The following is a 17,202-nucleotide window of genomic DNA, read 5'->3' on the forward strand; positions in this document are numbered from 1 at the left end:
TCTTACCCCGGATTTTCCCCGCAAGATCGGAGATTTGGATGGGGCACGTTAAACTCGTCATCTCTGCCCGTCTCGGGGATCTCTGGACACGGACAAACAATGCTGTAGTTGGCCCTCGGCGGCAGCGTCCGTCAAGAGTGGGACTTTGGTGTTTTAGAGCTCGGGCTGCTCAAATCAACGGTGATTGTGACGGACTGACCACCACAAGAACAAAGCAACAAAGCAACACCCATGGTGGCGTCAGCCTTCATCTCAGCAGCTATTACATTGCAGGTTTAAGGTTGCGATTGTGCTTATCAACTGACAAAAAGTTGATGGTCGCAGACTGCAGTTTAACCAAAAGGCAGAAGTTGGAATTGGGTTTGATTCAAGTCTGTTAGGTTGGTTGTTGGCTGTTAAATACTGAGTGGGTACTGTGACCCGTACCTACCTAGAAATGACCGGTGCCAAGCCGGCGTTTGCCATTCAATAGATGGCCGGCAGCGGTGCCTTTCGACCTAACAAGACCGGTGAGATAGATTGACAAAGGAAAAAGAAAGGAGCGATTCGGCCCGGTTCCGAACTACACAGTAAGCTTCAAGTCTCCGTCCGCGATGGAATTACGTGCACCTGGCTGCCTGGCCAAGACGGCCCGGATCGTACAAGAAATGAGCATGATAAGCTAACAATCCATGGCTCAGGGTATGATGGCAGTTTGTTTTCTGTACAGCACTGAACGGCCAACATCTACTTGGGTTCTACTTTGACTGATGTTGCAGTAAGCTTGCACTACTGGCCATTCAACTGGACGATTGAACCGCCTTGTAGCGCCATCAATGTCACCCAAGCAATGGAATGCAACGATGCTGTGATTCGGTTGACATTAGGTTGACGGCTTCGTTGGAGGTTCCCCTCATCTGAATCCCGAACTCACTCCGTCCTCCGTTTAGGGAAGTCGGCTCACCCCGCACCCAACACCTACGATGAAGCGCTGGTGATGTTATGCTCTCCACTTACACTGCCTGATTTATTGATGATGGTTTGGACAGAGTAGAGAGAGTGACTCTTTGCATCGTCACTTTTTCCATTGCCTTGCTGCCAGTACTTCAGCACAGTCCAAGTCTCCTATATAATTCCATCGCATCGACTCCCTGCCGTCTTGACCCTTCCTATATAGCGTTGGCTTCAATCTGAATACCTCTACATATCTACATCGATTGTCCTACGACATAACCTCCCCTTCCATCCCATCACCCACCTTCGCGAACTACCCATCAACAACAATAACCATGGGCTCTACCAACGTCTACAGCGACGAAGAGATCAACGTCCTGATCACCGGCTTCGGTGTAAGTCATCACGAATCAACCCACCACCTACCTACCTCTCTCCTCACCAACTAACCACCACCACCACCACACCCAAAACAACAGCCCTTCAAAAAGGAATACCCCCTCAACCCCTCCTGGGAAATCGCCTCCCGCCTCCCGGCCATCCTCCCCCCTTTGCGCGCTAAACAACCTTCCACGCAAAAACCGCCTTTGATTCCTCGCGTCAACTTGCACGTCCACCCGGACCCCATCCGCGTCTCTTATAAAACCGTCCGCGCACTCATCCCCAAACTTTGGGCTCCCACTTTTGATTCCTCTTCCTCCACTTCCACTTCTTCCACTTCCACCGCCGCCTTAGCAGCAGAACCCACCACCTCCGAAGCTCCCTTTTCCGAACAAGATGCCGCCGCCACCACCACCACCACCACCACCGCAAATGAAGAAGAACCAACCCCAAAGAAATACGACTTTGCCATCCACATAGGCATGGCCGGCCCCCAACCGCGATGGGCAATCGAGCGCCTTGCGCACCGCGACGGGTACGCCTTGCGGGACGTGGACGGCGAGTTTCTGCGCGACAAGGAAAATCAGTTGAAAGACGACGATTGGGTGTGGAAGGGGTGTCCGGCGGAACTGCGGACGGATTTGGATTTGGATGTGATTTTGGAAAAGTGGAGGGGGTATGCGCCGCCGGGACTGGTGGTGGCTGGGACCCCCCAGAATGGTGGTGGTGGAGATGAAAAAGAAGATGAAAAAGAAGGGGGAAAAGAAGGGGGAAAAGGAGGAAAAGAAGGAGAGGGGGGTAAAGGGGGAGGAGGAGGAGCAAAGTGGTATGGCAATGATATCAAAGGCGGTAACAAGGGAGAAAAGTTGGTGATCAGTGAAGATCCAGGAAGGTATCTTTGCGATTTCATTTACTATAGTAGTTTGGCGGAGCTGTATAAGCGCAAGGCGGAGAGGAAAGTGGTGTTTTTGCATGTGCCGTGTGAGGTGGGCAAGGATGGGGAGTATGTGAGGATTGGACAGGAGCTCATGTTGGGGTTGGTGAGGGGTGTGGCGGAGTGGTTGGTGGATGAGAAGAAGAGGAAGGGGGATTTGAGGTGATGTCTCACATTGTGATGAGGAGAGGGGTGACGGAGTTATTGCCGGTAGTTTGATTTTTGGGAAACTGCGAAAGGGAAATGGTGCGATACGCAGCCTTTTATGGGTTCAGGATTTACGATATACACATCGATACGCATCAGCGATTACATCCCTCCGCTTATAACTGATCTCTTACCCATTTTCGCAGAGTCAAAGTAAGTCGTCTTCAGTCTCATTTAACCGAGAAACAAAGTTGCTTCTGCACATTGATGCACGATATCAGAACAAATTGGATCTAAAATGCTTCATATAAAAGGTGGTATCTAGCGCTCTTTCTATACTCTATCCAAAGCTGAAAACGTTACGCCCCTTCTATCCCTTTTTTTTTTCTTTTTTGAGTCGTTTCCATCATCATCAAATAATTTAAGGAACAGTGGTCAACTTCTTGGGCCTGCTGCTAAGAGGACCACGGAGGTACTGAACAGGGGCCTTGACATCAACACCCAACTCGTCGGCGACAGTGAGGACGAACTCGGGCTCCTTCAAGAACTGCCTGGCAACAAGGACCATATCGGCACGAGTCTTGGCGCCGTTCTCGCGCTGGATGGTGACTCTGCCATCCTCCTTCTCCTGGACGGTCTCCTTGGCGATCTCAGCCGAGGTGACCAAGCCGACGGCACCGACGAGGAGCTGCTTGCCGGCCTCGTGCACGGCCGCGCGGATCTGCTCGGCCATGTCGATCTGGTAGTAGGTGTGGACGTTGATCTTCTGGTCCTTGTTGTTGCCGCCGGAAGAGACGTCGAGGAGGTCGACGCCGAGGTCGGGGAGGATCTTGGCGAGCTCAATGGTCTGCTGGAGGTCCCACGAGGGCTGGCCGGTGTACTCCATCCACTCGGTGGCGGAGACACGGACGAAGAGGGGCATGTCCTCGGGGATGACGGAGCGGACGGCCGAGATGATCTCGCGGAGAACGCGGGTGCGGTTCTCGAAGGAGCCACCGTACTGGTCGGTACGCTGGTTGGAGATGGGGCTCAAGAACTCGGAAATGAGGTAGCCGTGGGCGGCGTGGATCTCAATGAGGTCGAAGCCGGCCTTGAGGGCACGCTGGGCAGACGCCTTCCAGGCCTCGACGAGCTCGTGGATCTGCTCGACGGTCATCTCCTTGGGGAAGGGGAAGGTCTCCTCGTTGTAGCTGATGGCGCTGGGGGCCCAGACGTTCTCGGGCCAGCCACCCTGCTCGGGGCCGGCAAGCTCGCTCTTGCCGCGCTGGTAGTGCCAGGGGGCCTTGGTGGAGGCCTTGCGGCCGGCGTGGGCAAGCTGGATACCGGCCTTCTGGCCCTGGGAGTGGATGTAGTCGACGATGCGCTTGAGGGGCGCAATCTGGGAGTCCTGCCAGAGACCAGAGCACTCGGGGGTGATGCGGCCGTTGGGGAGGACGCCGGTGGCCTCGAAGATGGTGAGGGGGACACCGCGGAGGGCGAAGGAGCCCAGGTGGACAAGGTGCCAGTCGGTCATGTGGCCATCGTCGGCAGAGTAGGTGCACATGGGCGCAACGGCGAAGCGGTTCTGGAGCTCAACACCACGGATCTTGAGAGGGGTGAAGAGAGTAGGGACATCGCCGGGGGTGGAGGGGAGGGGAGTGCCGGCGGCGGGGACCTGGGCCGGGGTGTAGAAGGGAACACCCGGGGCCGCGGGGGAGGAGGTCTTCTTCTGGGTGAAGTCGGCCATCTTGATGATGTTTGTTGTTGGTGGATGGGATGAGGTATACAGACAGATGGATAGAGAACAGGAAACGACAAAAGGGCAATGAGGGAAGAAGGGCGCTTATAGCATTTATATTCCCCGTTCTGGGAGGCCAGAAGCCGTGTTAAAACGCATCGTTATCATGGAGCACCAAGTGGGGGTGTTTCTGTGTTGATTACAAACCACCCTTCAACTGACTATCATCGGTGTCGGTTCCCCTTGCCCAGCAGCAGCGGTGTCCCATGGGATCTTGAAATGGGCGTTTCATCCCTCGGGAAAGAGAAAAAAAAATACAGTTCTTGTTCGGATGGCGTTGAGAATGGCGCCATTTCCATTGGCCAATCCCTTTCAGCTGTTGAAGAATTGCCCCCAATGAATCATCAATTAATTGGTTGCCGAGTGAGAGACGCTTATGGAAATCTTCAGACGGTTTTGGATCGCAAATGTGGGGCTACTGGTACTTTTTGGTTCTATGTTTCGAAATGGGGGGACAGGTTGTACCTCTAGGGAGAATAACCTCTATGGAGGAATTATTTTCCTCGTGGTGACCAAGCTTGACGGTTACTCGTCAGGTCTCTTCCAAGACACTAGTCAGGGACCAATTGACAATGAATCGTACACGACCATTTTCCTTGACTAGGTGAGTGTACATAGTGTTGGTACTGGCCAGCCCACTAGTCAGCGCATTGTCGGTTTTAAGGGACCTGACGACTACGTACCACTATCGTACCATGGCCATAGCCGGAGACAGTTGGATTGGAAATCCGAATCCAACCAAACCCACCACGTCGCAGGCGGTTGGAGCCCTTTGCGACTTTGCCAAACGCGGTGAGAGGCCGATCGCCAATTCTAGATGGACTGCGTCACCAATCGCCGCGCAGCAACGAGGGTGAGAGATCTCGCCCATTGCCCCGGTGTGTTCTGGGCGATACACCATATTAGTAATCCGCCCGCCTCCCGCATGAAAGCCGAGAAAAGAGCGCGCACGGAAATACCGGGAATCCGGGATCCGGTACTGATAGCCCCCCGGCTGTCCCGTCACCGTCTTTATCGCCGCCTTCGTCTCCGACCAATTACAAATCCCGGAGCAAAGTCCGCCATCACCGCTTCAGCTCCCACTCCTGTCCGTTCACGCTGGAGACCAGCAACAAAACACCACACAATTCCACTGGTTGACGGTTGTCTGTCCGACGCCGAACCCCTGATAAACATCTTTCCTAAATAGTGTAATCCAAAACACCAAAAAGGTAAACAATAGAGGTGGATATCATCATCTATTTTGCACATCTGACAGGCGTAAAAATCGTATCGTCTCTAAATGAAAACCAAGCAGCTGATGCGTCGCAAAATCCATACCCGCCAAAGACACAGCACAACGCCTTTCACCAACCGACCCAACAACCGACCCAACAACCCCTTAGACCCAATGGATATCTAGTCTTTCTCCTCTCTTTTCTCATTTACCTCAAAGGAAGCTCCTTAGTCTCACCGGCGGCGGCCTCCTTGGCAGCCTGCTCCTTGGCCAGCCTCTCCTTCTCCTTCTTGGCCTTCTTCTTCTCCTTCTCCTTCTCCCTCTGCAGCTTCTTGGCAGCCGCCTTCTCGGCCTCGATGGCCTTTTGCTTGCGGAGCTCCTCACCACCGTAGGCCTCGCGCCACTCCTCCAGCTTGGCAGCGGGAATTTGGGAGAACAGAAGCTCAGGGGTGCCGATGGGCTCACCGGCCTTGAGGGCGTCGGCGGTCCAGGTGTCAGGGATGACAACGGGGATGTCGGTCTCACCCTCAGCAGCCTTGAGGCCAACCTGTCTGAGGATAGACTGAGCGGTGCCGGGCATGTAAGGGCTCAAGACACCAGCAATAAGGTGGAGAAGGTTGAGGGCAAAGTTGATGACAGCGTTGCAGCGCTCAGGCTCCTCGGTAAGCAGCTGGTTGCTGAGCTTGTTGTCCTGGAGCAATTTGTTGCCGACGGCAGAGATGCTGAGGACGGTAGCAAGACCGGCGCGGAGCTTGGTACCCTTGACCTGCTCGTTGTACTCCTTGAGGAGCTTGTTGATCTCCTCCTTGTACTCATCAAGAGACGCGATGGGAGTCTTGGGGTACTCGGGGACCTTGGCGTCAAGCTTGGCCTGGCAGAACTTGACGACGCGCTGGCACAGGTTACCGAGGTTCTTGAGGAGATCGTTGTTGTTGGAGTCAATGAACTCCTCCCACTTGAACTCGGAGTCACCAGACTCGGGACGTCTGGAGAGGAGGTAGTATCTCCAGACATCGGGGTCGATACCGGTATCCCTGGCGTTGTTGCCAAACACACCGACGCCCTTGGATTTGCTGAACTTGCCACCCTCGTAGTTGAGGTACTCGGTCGTGGACAGGTGGTTAACCTGGGTCCACTTCTCCTTTGTACCCAACTGCGTGCCGGGGAAGATGATGGTATGGAAACTAATAGACGGTGTCAGTCGAGACAGTTGCGACTTTGAGTGAGAGTAGCACGCGGAGCACATACGGAACGTTGTCCTTGCCCATGAACTGGTACAAGGTGACGTTATCGGGGTTCTTCCACCACTTCTCCCAATTCCTGCCCTCCAGGTTACCCTCGTCGGTGTAGCACTTGGTAATGGAAGCGTAGCCAATGCAAGCATCGAACCAGACGTAGAAGACCTTGTTGGCGTACTCTTCGTCAGAAAGACCCTCGAGGCCCTTGGGGACTGTGAAACGGTTGTGTTAGCTATGGCCGTAAAGGGACTCAACCAAAGACAGGGCGCAAAGACGTACTGGGTACACCCCACTTGAGATCTCTAGTGATACCACGGGGCTTCAGGCCGTTGTTGATCCACGAGCGGGTAATGGCAACGCAGTTGGCGCTCCAGCCGTTCTCCACTCTGTCGAGCCAGGCAGTGATCTCCTTGTTGAGCTCGTCTAGTCGGATGTAAAGGTGCTTCGTCTTGCGCCTCTCGGGAGTGGAGCCGTCAAGCTTGCAGCGGGGGTTGATGAGCCAGCCGGTACCCTTGCTCTCGTCTTCGCCGGCAGCGTTCTTGTCGGGCTGCATGGGGTCGAGCAGGTTGCCGCACGCATCGCACTGGTCACCACGGGCACCGAGGTCGTGGCAGATGCTGCATTCACCCTCAACGTAGCGATCGGCCAAGAAGGTGTTGTGTTCGGGGACGGCGCAGAAGGCCTGGGTGGTTTCGCGCTCCTCGATGAAGCCATTCTTCCAGAGCTGGGCAAAAATCTCCTGGGTGATGCCGGTGTGCTCGTCGGTGGGAGTGCGACCGAACTTGTCGAAGCTGATGCGGAACCAGTCGTAGACATCCTTGTGAAGGGCGTGGTACTTTGCGCAAAGAGTCGCGGGGTCTACGCCCTCGGAAAGGGCCTTGGTCTCGGTAGCAGTGCCATACTCGTCGGAACCGCAGATGTAGAGGGTGGGCAGGCCACGGGCGCGGCAGAAGCGAGCGAAGACATCGGCAGACTGGAGAGGGTTGGGTCAGCAACAAGATTAGGTAGTGGAAGAGGCCGGACAAGATGGGAAGTGGGTAGATGGACAAGGTGACAAGGCGGGGCAATATGCGCGAAGCAGGACAGGGACGGGAAGCGCAAAAGCAGCGCATGTGGTAGTGGTCGCAGGGCATGGCTGCAGACAGGACAGGACAGAGAAGCGAGAGAATTGAAGCCTATCAACACATACCAGAACGCTACCAATGATGTTGCCCAGATGGGGGACGTTGTTGACGTAGGGCAGGGCACTGGTGATGAGGATGTTCTCCTTACCCGGCTGGGGCAGAACTGGTCCGTTTTTGCTGGCCATTTTTGCTGTCGTGTGGTTGATGTCCTGCTGTCGCTGGGCAGTTGGGGACTCGGCGACAAAGATACTGGAATGAACTCGGAGCCGCAAACAGACGGACGAAACCCCAATCGCGACATATAAAGTGGGGTGAGTCAGAAGGTGAGGGGCACAGTTGACCCTAACCCTGAGGAGAAGTGTCGTCTGAATAAGTGTGTCTCAGAGCCATGGCCGTTCCCCGCCTTTGTCCGATGCCGCCCGTCTCTTTCGGTTGGTCTGGTCTCTTCTCTCTTGAGGTTGCCATGCCTACGCAAAGGTACCTACCCTTGTTCGTCCCTTGCCGCCGCCACTTCTTTGCCTTTTTAGTGTACACACCAATAAGGCTATTGCTTCAATCAGTGCTTACTACCAATAAGCTCACCAAGCTTGTTTCGACGTCTATCGTACAGAGAGCAGCGGTAGCGTATGTAATTCAACATCCTCAAATAGGTACTGTATGGATGCTCAATCCAACATTGTCTGAATGTCCAAATGTCGTGGCCTTGTTTCCTCAGATTTGGAAGTACAGGTCGATTTAGGTAAGTATTGCGTGAACTGGCCGGGGCGAAAACCCAGACGGACAGTGCGGTGGATTCTGAGCCTAGAACAGGGGCAGCTGCTTAGGGGATCGTTTCAGGGATCACCTCCCCTGGACTCGCCCTGACGTCCGCAGTGGATCCATCGTCCCAAAATGCGGGGGTCTCGGTTGGTGCCGGCAGGGTCAGGGCTCCGTCTTTGGCGTGAATAGCGTCTCCTTCAGGGCTTCTCTCTTCCATTTCAGGATCGTGCCCTGCTAGCAACATGAAACGAAACATCCAAAATCAACATGGAACGAACACGACCTTGGCAATGTAACCATACTCGGTCAACATCTTGAACCACAAGATTCTTATCAAGCTGGCACTGCCTCCTTCACGTTTCTTTTCCTGTTCCCGGTTATCGTTGGCATCTCCAACGTGGTTTAACCAATGTTTCGAAGCATGGAATGCCGGATCGCGGCTCCGTGAGTTTGAGTGTCATGGAGGACGACCAGGCATAGTTGTCGAGTACGACTTCTCTGTATACATACCTACTCAGCTGTCCGGTAATCAACAAGTTTTTCTTTGGCAATCATCGTGCAGTGAAAAGTCATCAGTCATGTCTCCCAAAATGAGCACAAGGAGATCCTCCAGATCGTAAGTTGCCGGCTGCCGGCCTAGCAATCTGTGTCAAGTCAAACCCGCTTACTAACTTCAACAGGCGGCTGGGATCGGAAATGGTCCAGGTGCTCGTGGGCAAAGAACAACGCGACTTTCGAATGCACAAGAAGCTCCTTTGCAGAACCAGCGTCTTCTTCCGCAACCACATCGAAGCCGCCCAGCAAGAAAGCAAAACGACCAAATCCGAATCCGAAGACTCGGTCCTCTGGCTCCCCGAAGAATCCCCCGAAGTATTCGAGCTGTTCATCGTCTGGCTCTACGACCGTCGCGCCTTTCAAGCATACGTCGACAGCGCCGTAGAAAAGGCCTCGAGAAATCGACACTCTCCCACCTCCTCTCCTAGCCGAATATCTCCTGCTCGACATTCCCCGTCCCGGATGGGAACGACCAGACATGCGGAAACAACCGACAGTGAACGGCGGGCCCTTCGCTGGAACCTGGTTCGTCTGCATCTCTTTGCCGAGGTAATCGACCTCCCCGCTTTGCAAGACGACTCGATGGACGCCCTACAAGATTTGTACCTCCGCTGCGACTGGGACATGTCACCGGGGTTTATCACCTTTCTGTACGGGGATTGTTCCCTCGACAACGCAGTCAGACTGCGTAAGTGGGCCGTGGCAATGCTGGCCTGGACGCTGCACGGCGGGGACGGCACGTCAAGTGAGTTCGAGAAGCTGTTTGCTGTGTTCCCGAAACTCAAAGCGGATTACGGCATGCACTTTAACAAGATGGCGGCGAGCAAGGCCGATTTACGGATTAAGAACCCCCAGTTGAGGCTACCGATGAACAATCTGAGGAGCGAGGAGCGCTTGTTTGGCTTCAGGCAATGCTCGTTTCATAGTCATCGATCGGCAGTCGGAGAGGGGGTTTGTCCCCATTTGGTCACGGGGCAGGAAGATTCAGATGATATGGAGACTGGGTCAACCCTGATGGGCGAGGATATCATTTCGGAGGAGGAGGACGAGGAGAAGCTGGAGGGCGAAGCTGGAAGTTCGGATAGCGAGGTGATAATTACACCTGTGTGCGATATGGAAACTTCTTTCCTGGACCTCTCATAGCACGCGTCAGTGCTTTTTTTTTTTTTTTTTTTTTTTTTTTTTTTTTTTTTTTTTTTTTTTTTTCTTTTCATCTTTCTGGAGTTCGGGTCAAAGAGAGGCATCAAAGGCAACATACCAATACAATAATAGATCTGTTTAACCACTAATCCAAGCACATGTGTCAGTCAGAACCACCTATGTACTATTCAGAATAATGCACTTGCCCATGTTCACCCCTATTCCTTTGTTGATCCTACTCTGCAATGGACGAGAACTTGCCTCATCGACATCCACACATCGGGTAACCCGTCGCAAATCGCATCCGAAGGCTGGACGAGAACTCACAGGTCGCCACGGTTCGACAAGAAGAAACCAAAGCCAATGAATCCCCAAACAAAGACACAAGAGAAACGTAAACATGAGCACAAATGGCTTTTTGGACTTTTGTCTGTGAGACTCCATCCAAGAGCCTCATTGGTTCGCGCCAGATTCGGAACCACTTGCGCCTAAGCTAAGACCTTGAACCAGAGTCCAAGACCGATGTTGTCATCCTTTGACTGGAACCTTTGGTCTTCGAAAGCTGCGAGTAGGTTGCGTTGACCATCATTCGGCTGGATCATTGGAAATGGGCGTCTTGTTGAGGTGGAGAACTGATTTGGCGCAGTGTTTTGTTGGCGCCAATTCTGATGTGGTTCCTAGAGTCGTGATTGAATGGAGCTATACCATAGGACACGGAGAGATGACAACTTAATGGAAGTGTATGCTTTGGAGTAGTAGGAGGAAGAAATGTATATAATGGCCTTCGTCTCTCGCCTTTTCAGAGGTGAAAATTTTTGGAAATATCAGCAACAGCATCATCATCAGAACAAGAACCATCATCATCCACATCAATCAATCAATCTTTGAACAAAAAACATGAAGTTCACAACCACCACCGCCCTCCTCCTCGCCACTGGCATCACCACCATCGCCGCCATGCCGTGGTCTACCAAGAACTCGGCCAAGACTCCCTCTCACGTGTTTGAGGAAGACATCACGTTAGTCACCTCACTTCCATGTCGCTCGCTCGCTACTACTACTACCCCATCTGCCTACCTACCTACCTACACACTTCCCCCCGCAGCAGTTTGGAGTACTCGAACGAAATCGCTGCCCTATCAGACATTGCAGTTGATTCCCCTCTACTCTTTTCACAACTTCACAACACAGCTTGCATCGTGCATCGTGCATCGTGCATTTCACATTCCTCACCTGTTAAATCCCATGTATAAGTAGAGGTAATGCTAACGCAACGTCGCAATTCCCACTTTTATGCTGCAGTCTCCGCATCGAAGTGGTCCCCAAGACCAACAACAAGCACCGCCAGCAGTCTGCGAAGACAAATGACTTTGCTAGATTACTCAAGAACAGCGATGACGATGAGAAGCCCGAGATTTGCTGGAGGGCGTGTTTTGGGGAGGAGCCGAATTGTCCTGAGGGATGGGTGAGTTTTTTCTCCTTTTTTTTTTTTTCTTTTCCTTTTTTTTTTTTTTTTTTTTTTTTTTTTTTTTTTTTTTTCTGGTTTGTTTCCCTTGTGTGTTGTGCAAACCTTGACTAACTTGTTTCCTCGTCGGTGTAGCACGCAAAGCAGTTCGGTGGTGAATGCTGGACTTGCTGCAAGACTATTGAGGAGGATAGTCTTGACTTGTAAGATTGTCTCCTCTCTGGGCTGGGGCGAGGGCAGGAAATCTTGATTGTCTGCTACCATCTGCGAACCGGATGATAGTGCACTTGGGCGATGGATGCCGAAGTCTATCTAGGTGGAGAGGTACCTAGTTAGGGTACTAGCCGATATGAATCATGATGTGTTACGAAAGAGGTGATACAAGATGCCTTCGACACCTGAATGATTATTTGTACGACCGTCTTCGGTACATTGTCGTGATTTGTGAGTTGATTGGTCTGAACGACTTGAATTAGTTATTATGATGAAAATTGGAGAAAAAAGAGTTGGAAAGTTTCCGTTACGGTATGAGTCGCAATGCATGTTTTGTCGTTGGGGCGCGACTTCCCTACGTGGCTGTTCGCTTCTTGTGATTTGTGCCTGCTTTTCACCCGTTGTTCCTGCCTATTTTATTCCGCAACTCAATAGCCCGAATTGGCTGCCCTTAAAATAACGGATATTGGGTTCCTTCATGTCCCTATGCGTGTCGGTTCGCGAACTACTTTCGAGTGTCCGGTTGATGGTTTTAGGATTTTCCAATGTTCTTGCAAGGCATCCATTCGCCTCGATTTTGTGCTTCCCGCAACTCGACGTTGTGATCACCTCACGTACTACCGTGTATTCCTCTGGTGATTGGCTGTGGCATCAATGAAGCTAGCAGACAGGGAGCGATGGCGACATCGACCAAGAGACTTCGGGGCTTCTTGAATGGCGCTAACCACCACCACCACCACCACTTTCTTATCCCGACTACATCCCGTCAATATGATCTGTGCGAACCTCTCCAGCCATCAAAGAGGTGTGTTGCCATCAATTTTCTCTTGAGGTGGCTGGATTCTCTTGACTTTCTAAACATCTCTCAGCCGGATCACCCACATTGATTTGCCGTCAACTTGAACAAGCGTCAACGATGGATGCCCCTCAATTGCGCCAACAAGATTCAAGCCAAGACAACATATCTTGTCGAAAGCAAGAAGCTGCCCCGATATTACCCACAGAACAAAGAGCCGCGAATAACTACGACCCCACAAGTACCTCTACTGGCGAGGAATGGAGGAAAGATATAAAACCGTGGAGCCAGAGTTACGACATTCCTCATTCCTGCCGCCACTGTGGCCGAATCAAAGTAGTCACAGACCCGAAGCACATTTCCGGTACTCCCTATGCCATCAAAGATTGTAGAAGCGAAGAGCTTCCTTTCATCCGTCTCTGCATAGCTGACAAAGTTGCTGATCTGAGGCATGCGCTGGATGACGAATGCCCCCTATTTGAGCTTTGGTTTGACGAGTACAGAAACATGAAGGATTCGGAGCTGCTCGAAATATTTGATGTCGATGGCTCTGGAACGGTGCAGGCAGTACTCCAACAGACAGATGGAAGGGGTAAGCACAGAACGACAGAGATATATGGGTATTGGGATCTTCGCCTTCTTCTACAAGAGGGTCAATTAGAAAAGGGGGCCTCGATACTAAGAGCCATCATTCAGCCGGGTTAGTCATTCATTTCCACAACGCTACGTCGACATCTTGAGCCCTACAGCCAAGCTTCTTTCATGTTTCTTTCTGTTTTCCTTTTTTATTTCCATTTTTTATTTTATTTTTTTATATCTTTTTTTTGCTGACAATTACCAGATGAGCCAAGACAGACTTTGACTTGCGACCCAGGCGCTCTAGATTCGTTTGACATCTGTCGCGGTTTGATGTCCAAATGCCTCTCATCTCACCCTCTTTGCCACATGCCACCTTCCTCTTTTCTTCCCACGAGGCTTTTGTACGTTGAAGAATATGACTTGAGGCTTGTGGAGACATCTGAAATGGATAAGAGCAGTGGACAATGCCAATGGTGTGCTTTGAGTTACGTCTGGGGCGGCGATGTGCCCTTGAAGACTACCAAAGCAACACAGTTTATTCACAAGGAGCGTATCCCCATCGACAATCTTCCTCAAACCATGAAAGATGCGGTTGATGTTTGCCGAGGCATAGGCATTCGGTACCTATGGATCGATGCCCTCTGCATTATACAAGACGACCAAGAAGATCTCCGTGAAGAACTCAACCATATGCCCGAGGTCTACCAGTACGCCACACTCACGATATGCGCAGCGTCATCAACCAGCATTTACGACGGTTTCTTATACCGACGTGGATATTGGACTCACGGTTGCCGCCCGATGAATCTTCGCGTTGCGGCCGACTGCAGTGAGAGTTTCATCTTGTTTGTCTATATGCATCTGGCTTTCGGCGTGTTTGATCTCCGCAAAGACCCTATTTTTAAGCGAGCGTGGACGTATCAGGAGTATGTGCTCTCACCACACATATTGAGTTATCGGACTCACCATCTGGAGTGGAAGTGCAGGACGCACACTGAGCTTGTTGGTACCCCCGAGTTTGAGTTACCGATCACCAAGACGTCCATGACAAGCGAAAAAATTGATGGATGCGAGAAGGGGCAACAGAAAGTATTGATGACCAACCTTAGCACATACAGGTTGTCGTCGTCAACGTCATGGAACGACGTGGTTCAGGAATATACCACAAGAGCAGCATCCTTGGCCTCGGATAAATTGCGCGCTCTCTCCGCCGTCGCGCGGGTCTATCGCTTCGAAACAGGGAAGGAGTACTTAGCAGGCCTTTGGAAAGAAGACATCCCAATCGCGCTCTGTTGGGGTAATGGTCCCGTTGGTCCACAACTAAGGCGTGAGTATGGGCCTTTTCTCACCTCTCGACGGCCTAGAGAGTACCGAGCGCCCTCTTGGTCATGGGCATCAATCGACACGCCGGTGCACTACTGGCATGAACACTTCGGCGTGCCAATGAAGATGCGTAACCTACAGGTCCTGAGTACTGGCGTCACACCAACATACCCAGATGGAGAATTTGACTCGATTGCCTCGGCCTTCCTGGCTCTCCACGGCTTCGTTCGGGCCGTACCCCTAAAGACACCTATTGAGTTACAAAAATTCAGGACGAAAGATCCCTCGCATAGCGCGTCATCCATTTGGATTGATGAAGTCCGCACCAGCGTCTATCCGGACGCCTTTGAAAGTCAACATGAAACTCTGGATACTTTATGGTTGTTGCTACTGGCTGAGTACAACCACATTTATCACCCAATCAGAATCTTCAGAGGGCACTATACGGCCTATCGAGGATTGGTTCTCAGATCGGTCCCAGCGCAATCCAATACTTATAGCCGAATCGGACATTTCATAACTAAAATATATGACCCCAACAGTCGTGTTCGGGATCACTTGAAAGTCTGGACTCCTGCCAAGTTCTTGGGTTCTTTTGAGGAACGGACTATTACTCTCATTTGATAACATTCCTAGACTGTTGATGGAGAGCCATATAGTACCTCTACACTTTGTACTGGAAGGAAGTAGATGCTACCTAATGAACTGATGAATCATGCGAATAACTTGCAACAAAGCCCTCCTAAATCATAGATATGACTATAGCATAGGTAGGCATGCAGTATGGAGAACTACGGGTTAGACTCTCGGTTTTGAGGACCTGACGAGTGAGATGACGTTGTGCAAATCAAGCTGTGTTTTTAATATTTTGTGCAATTACAACTTTCCATTAGAGGTATGAAACACGCTGTTTCTAAGTCATCGAGCATCACAGAAGCCAAACGTATTCAGAACCGACTAGCTCGTGAATCAGAAAATGCACCATATTTGCGAATGATCTCTGGTTTCTTGTCATGGTAGAATACCTCCAGAGGTGTGAAGCATACCTAGGCAGGAAGCAAACACGTTGTCTGATGACAAGATGGAACATTCCATTGTCTCTTCAAGACGTCCAATGCCCTGGCATACATGAGTCATTGGGTAATGTACAGGTGCCACTTCTGAGCTGGTAAGAAAAGGAGAGATGATTTACCAACAGCGCCCACAATCAGAGGCAATGGTAGCAACAGACATTTGCGGCAAAGGTTCTTGATTACGAACTATGCTGCGCAAAGACTGCCTCCACTGACAAAAAGACACCGTCAATATCAAGGTTTGAGAGTATCTAACAATTCAAATTTGTAAACCACTGACGATTGCGCAATCACCATGGTTTCGATTGTCTCCTTGACGCCTTCGAATGCTTCATTGCTGCTGGCGGAAGTTTGAATGACAGTTTTGAGCCCTTCAAATTCCTTTTACGACAGAGATTCGCTATAAGAGCCATCATAACACGCTCAACATGCCAAAATGCTTACCTGGAGATCCACCGATGCTCCTCTTCTTACTTGGTAGTCAGAACAAGCAACGAATTATCAACTACCTTATTCATTCCTTGCATGATCGGTCACGAAAAATAGACTGCTTAGGGAGTGCCCGAGCCCAAGATGGATGCTACACATGATAGCCTGGCCGAAAGCCTACACAATCTCAGGGACGAATTATACAACGTGATTAGAAATCATCAAGGTCATGTCGGCGATCTCATTGAAGCGAAATTCGCCAACAAGATTTCTTGGGAAGACATCGACACCTTCACAGACGCATATTAGGAAAAGCTTCGCGAGTTTGGTAGGCATACCTCTCTTGATGGAAATTAACAACCATGGGTGTACTGACCAGCGGAACGCTTCCTCAGTCCTTGAGATCACCAGAAACCCACTCGGTGTCACAGAAGAAAGACTACAGGCCATGATTCAACAGCTTGAAGAACTGAAACAAAACCGCTGAACCAGTCGGCAAGTCTTCCTCCTTGCTTCCCATAAGCGGCGAAAGGATAAGCGCAGAAGGAAGGAATAAGAAGGAAGCTACCTACTACCGAAACTCCCCAAACCCTCGACAGCGATTGCGACCCATCCGCGTATCAGGACAAACTTCGAGAATTCGGTAAGCCAACCCTTCCTCTTGATGAATGAAGCCGACATTTACAGGTGTGCTAATCAAAAATTGCCTACTTCTAGTCTTAGAAATCATCAAAGATCAAGATAATATCCAGCTACGGAGACTACAGGCCATGCTTCGACAGCTTGAACAACTGGAACAAAACCGCTGAACCAGTCGGTAATTCTTCCTGCTTGCTTCCCATAAGCAGCGAGAGGAAAAACGCAGAAGGAAGGAACAAGAAGGAAACCACCTACTACCGAAACTCCCCAAATCCTCGAGAGCGATTGCGACCCATCCGCGTTCGACATCACCGTCGAGGGTGATCAGAACCATTGCTCTCGTGCTAACATGGCCTGTACTGTAGCGTTCGCCTTCAGCAGCCTGCGTACCAACCTAGACGAGCTCGTTCGCGAGCACAAAGACCCTACCCTTAATAAAAGAGGCGTCAACGGAAGGCCAACAAGAAGGCTGCAGATACTT

The 17,202-nt window shown here is 51.3% G+C and overlaps 6 protein-coding genes across 6 annotated transcripts; 4 read left to right on the plus strand and 2 right to left on the minus strand.

The window, feature by feature from the left end:
• The first annotated feature begins 922 nt into the window (after positions 1–922).
• Positions 923–2,901, plus strand: NCU07453 (hypothetical protein). The gene is made up of 3 exons (XM_959547.2): positions 923–1,328; positions 1,413–2,608; positions 2,879–2,901. The coding sequence occupies exons 1-2, from the start codon at positions 1,269–1,271 to the stop codon at positions 2,412–2,414; spliced, it is 1,062 nt and encodes a 353-aa protein (XP_964640.1). The 5' UTR covers positions 923–1,268; the 3' UTR covers positions 2,415–2,608; positions 2,879–2,901.
• Positions 2,674–4,476, minus strand: mig-2 (menadione-induced gene-2). The gene has a single exon (XM_959546.2). It carries the CDS (start codon positions 4,119–4,121, stop codon positions 2,817–2,819), a length of 1,305 nt encoding a protein of 434 aa, XP_964639.1. The 5' UTR covers positions 4,122–4,476; the 3' UTR covers positions 2,674–2,816.
• Positions 4,477–5,394: 918 nt separating this feature from the next.
• NCU07451 (methionyl-tRNA synthetase) lies at positions 5,395–8,056 on the minus strand. Its single transcript, XM_959545.2, has 4 exons — positions 7,816–8,056; positions 6,906–7,599; positions 6,637–6,838; positions 5,395–6,572 (listed from the first exon to the last, which is right to left on the minus strand). Exons 1-4 carry the CDS (start codon positions 7,933–7,935, stop codon positions 5,597–5,599), a joined length of 1,992 nt encoding a protein of 663 aa, XP_964638.1. The 5' UTR covers positions 7,936–8,056; the 3' UTR covers positions 5,395–5,596.
• Positions 8,057–9,099: 1,043 nt separating this feature from the next.
• On the plus strand, positions 9,100–10,207 carry NCU07450 (hypothetical protein; the record flags this gene model as incomplete). Its single annotated transcript, XM_959544.2, has 2 exons — positions 9,100–9,125; positions 9,190–10,207. The coding sequence occupies 2 exons, from the start codon at positions 9,100–9,102 to the stop codon at positions 10,205–10,207; spliced, it is 1,044 nt and encodes a 347-aa protein (XP_964637.2).
• Positions 10,208–11,048: 841 nt separating this feature from the next.
• On the plus strand, positions 11,049–12,192 carry NCU07449 (hypothetical protein). The gene is made up of 3 exons (XM_959543.3): positions 11,049–11,223; positions 11,507–11,669; positions 11,805–12,192. Exons 1-3 carry the CDS (start codon positions 11,102–11,104, stop codon positions 11,874–11,876), a joined length of 357 nt encoding a protein of 118 aa, XP_964636.1. The 5' UTR covers positions 11,049–11,101; the 3' UTR covers positions 11,877–12,192.
• A 1,509-nt stretch (positions 12,193–13,701) lies between these two features.
• NCU07448 (hypothetical protein) lies at positions 13,702–15,204 on the plus strand (the record flags this gene model as incomplete). The annotated part of the gene is made up of 2 exons (XM_959542.3): positions 13,702–14,978; positions 15,123–15,204. The coding sequence occupies 2 exons, from the start codon at positions 13,702–13,704 to the stop codon at positions 15,202–15,204; spliced, it is 1,359 nt and encodes a 452-aa protein (XP_964635.3).
• Between the last annotated feature and the right edge of the window lie 1,998 nt (positions 15,205–17,202).

This window comes from Neurospora crassa, linkage group I, assembly GCF_000182925.2.
Source record: "Neurospora crassa OR74A linkage group I, whole genome shotgun sequence".
Classification (NCBI taxonomy): Eukaryota; Fungi; Ascomycota; class Sordariomycetes; order Sordariales; family Sordariaceae; genus Neurospora; species Neurospora crassa.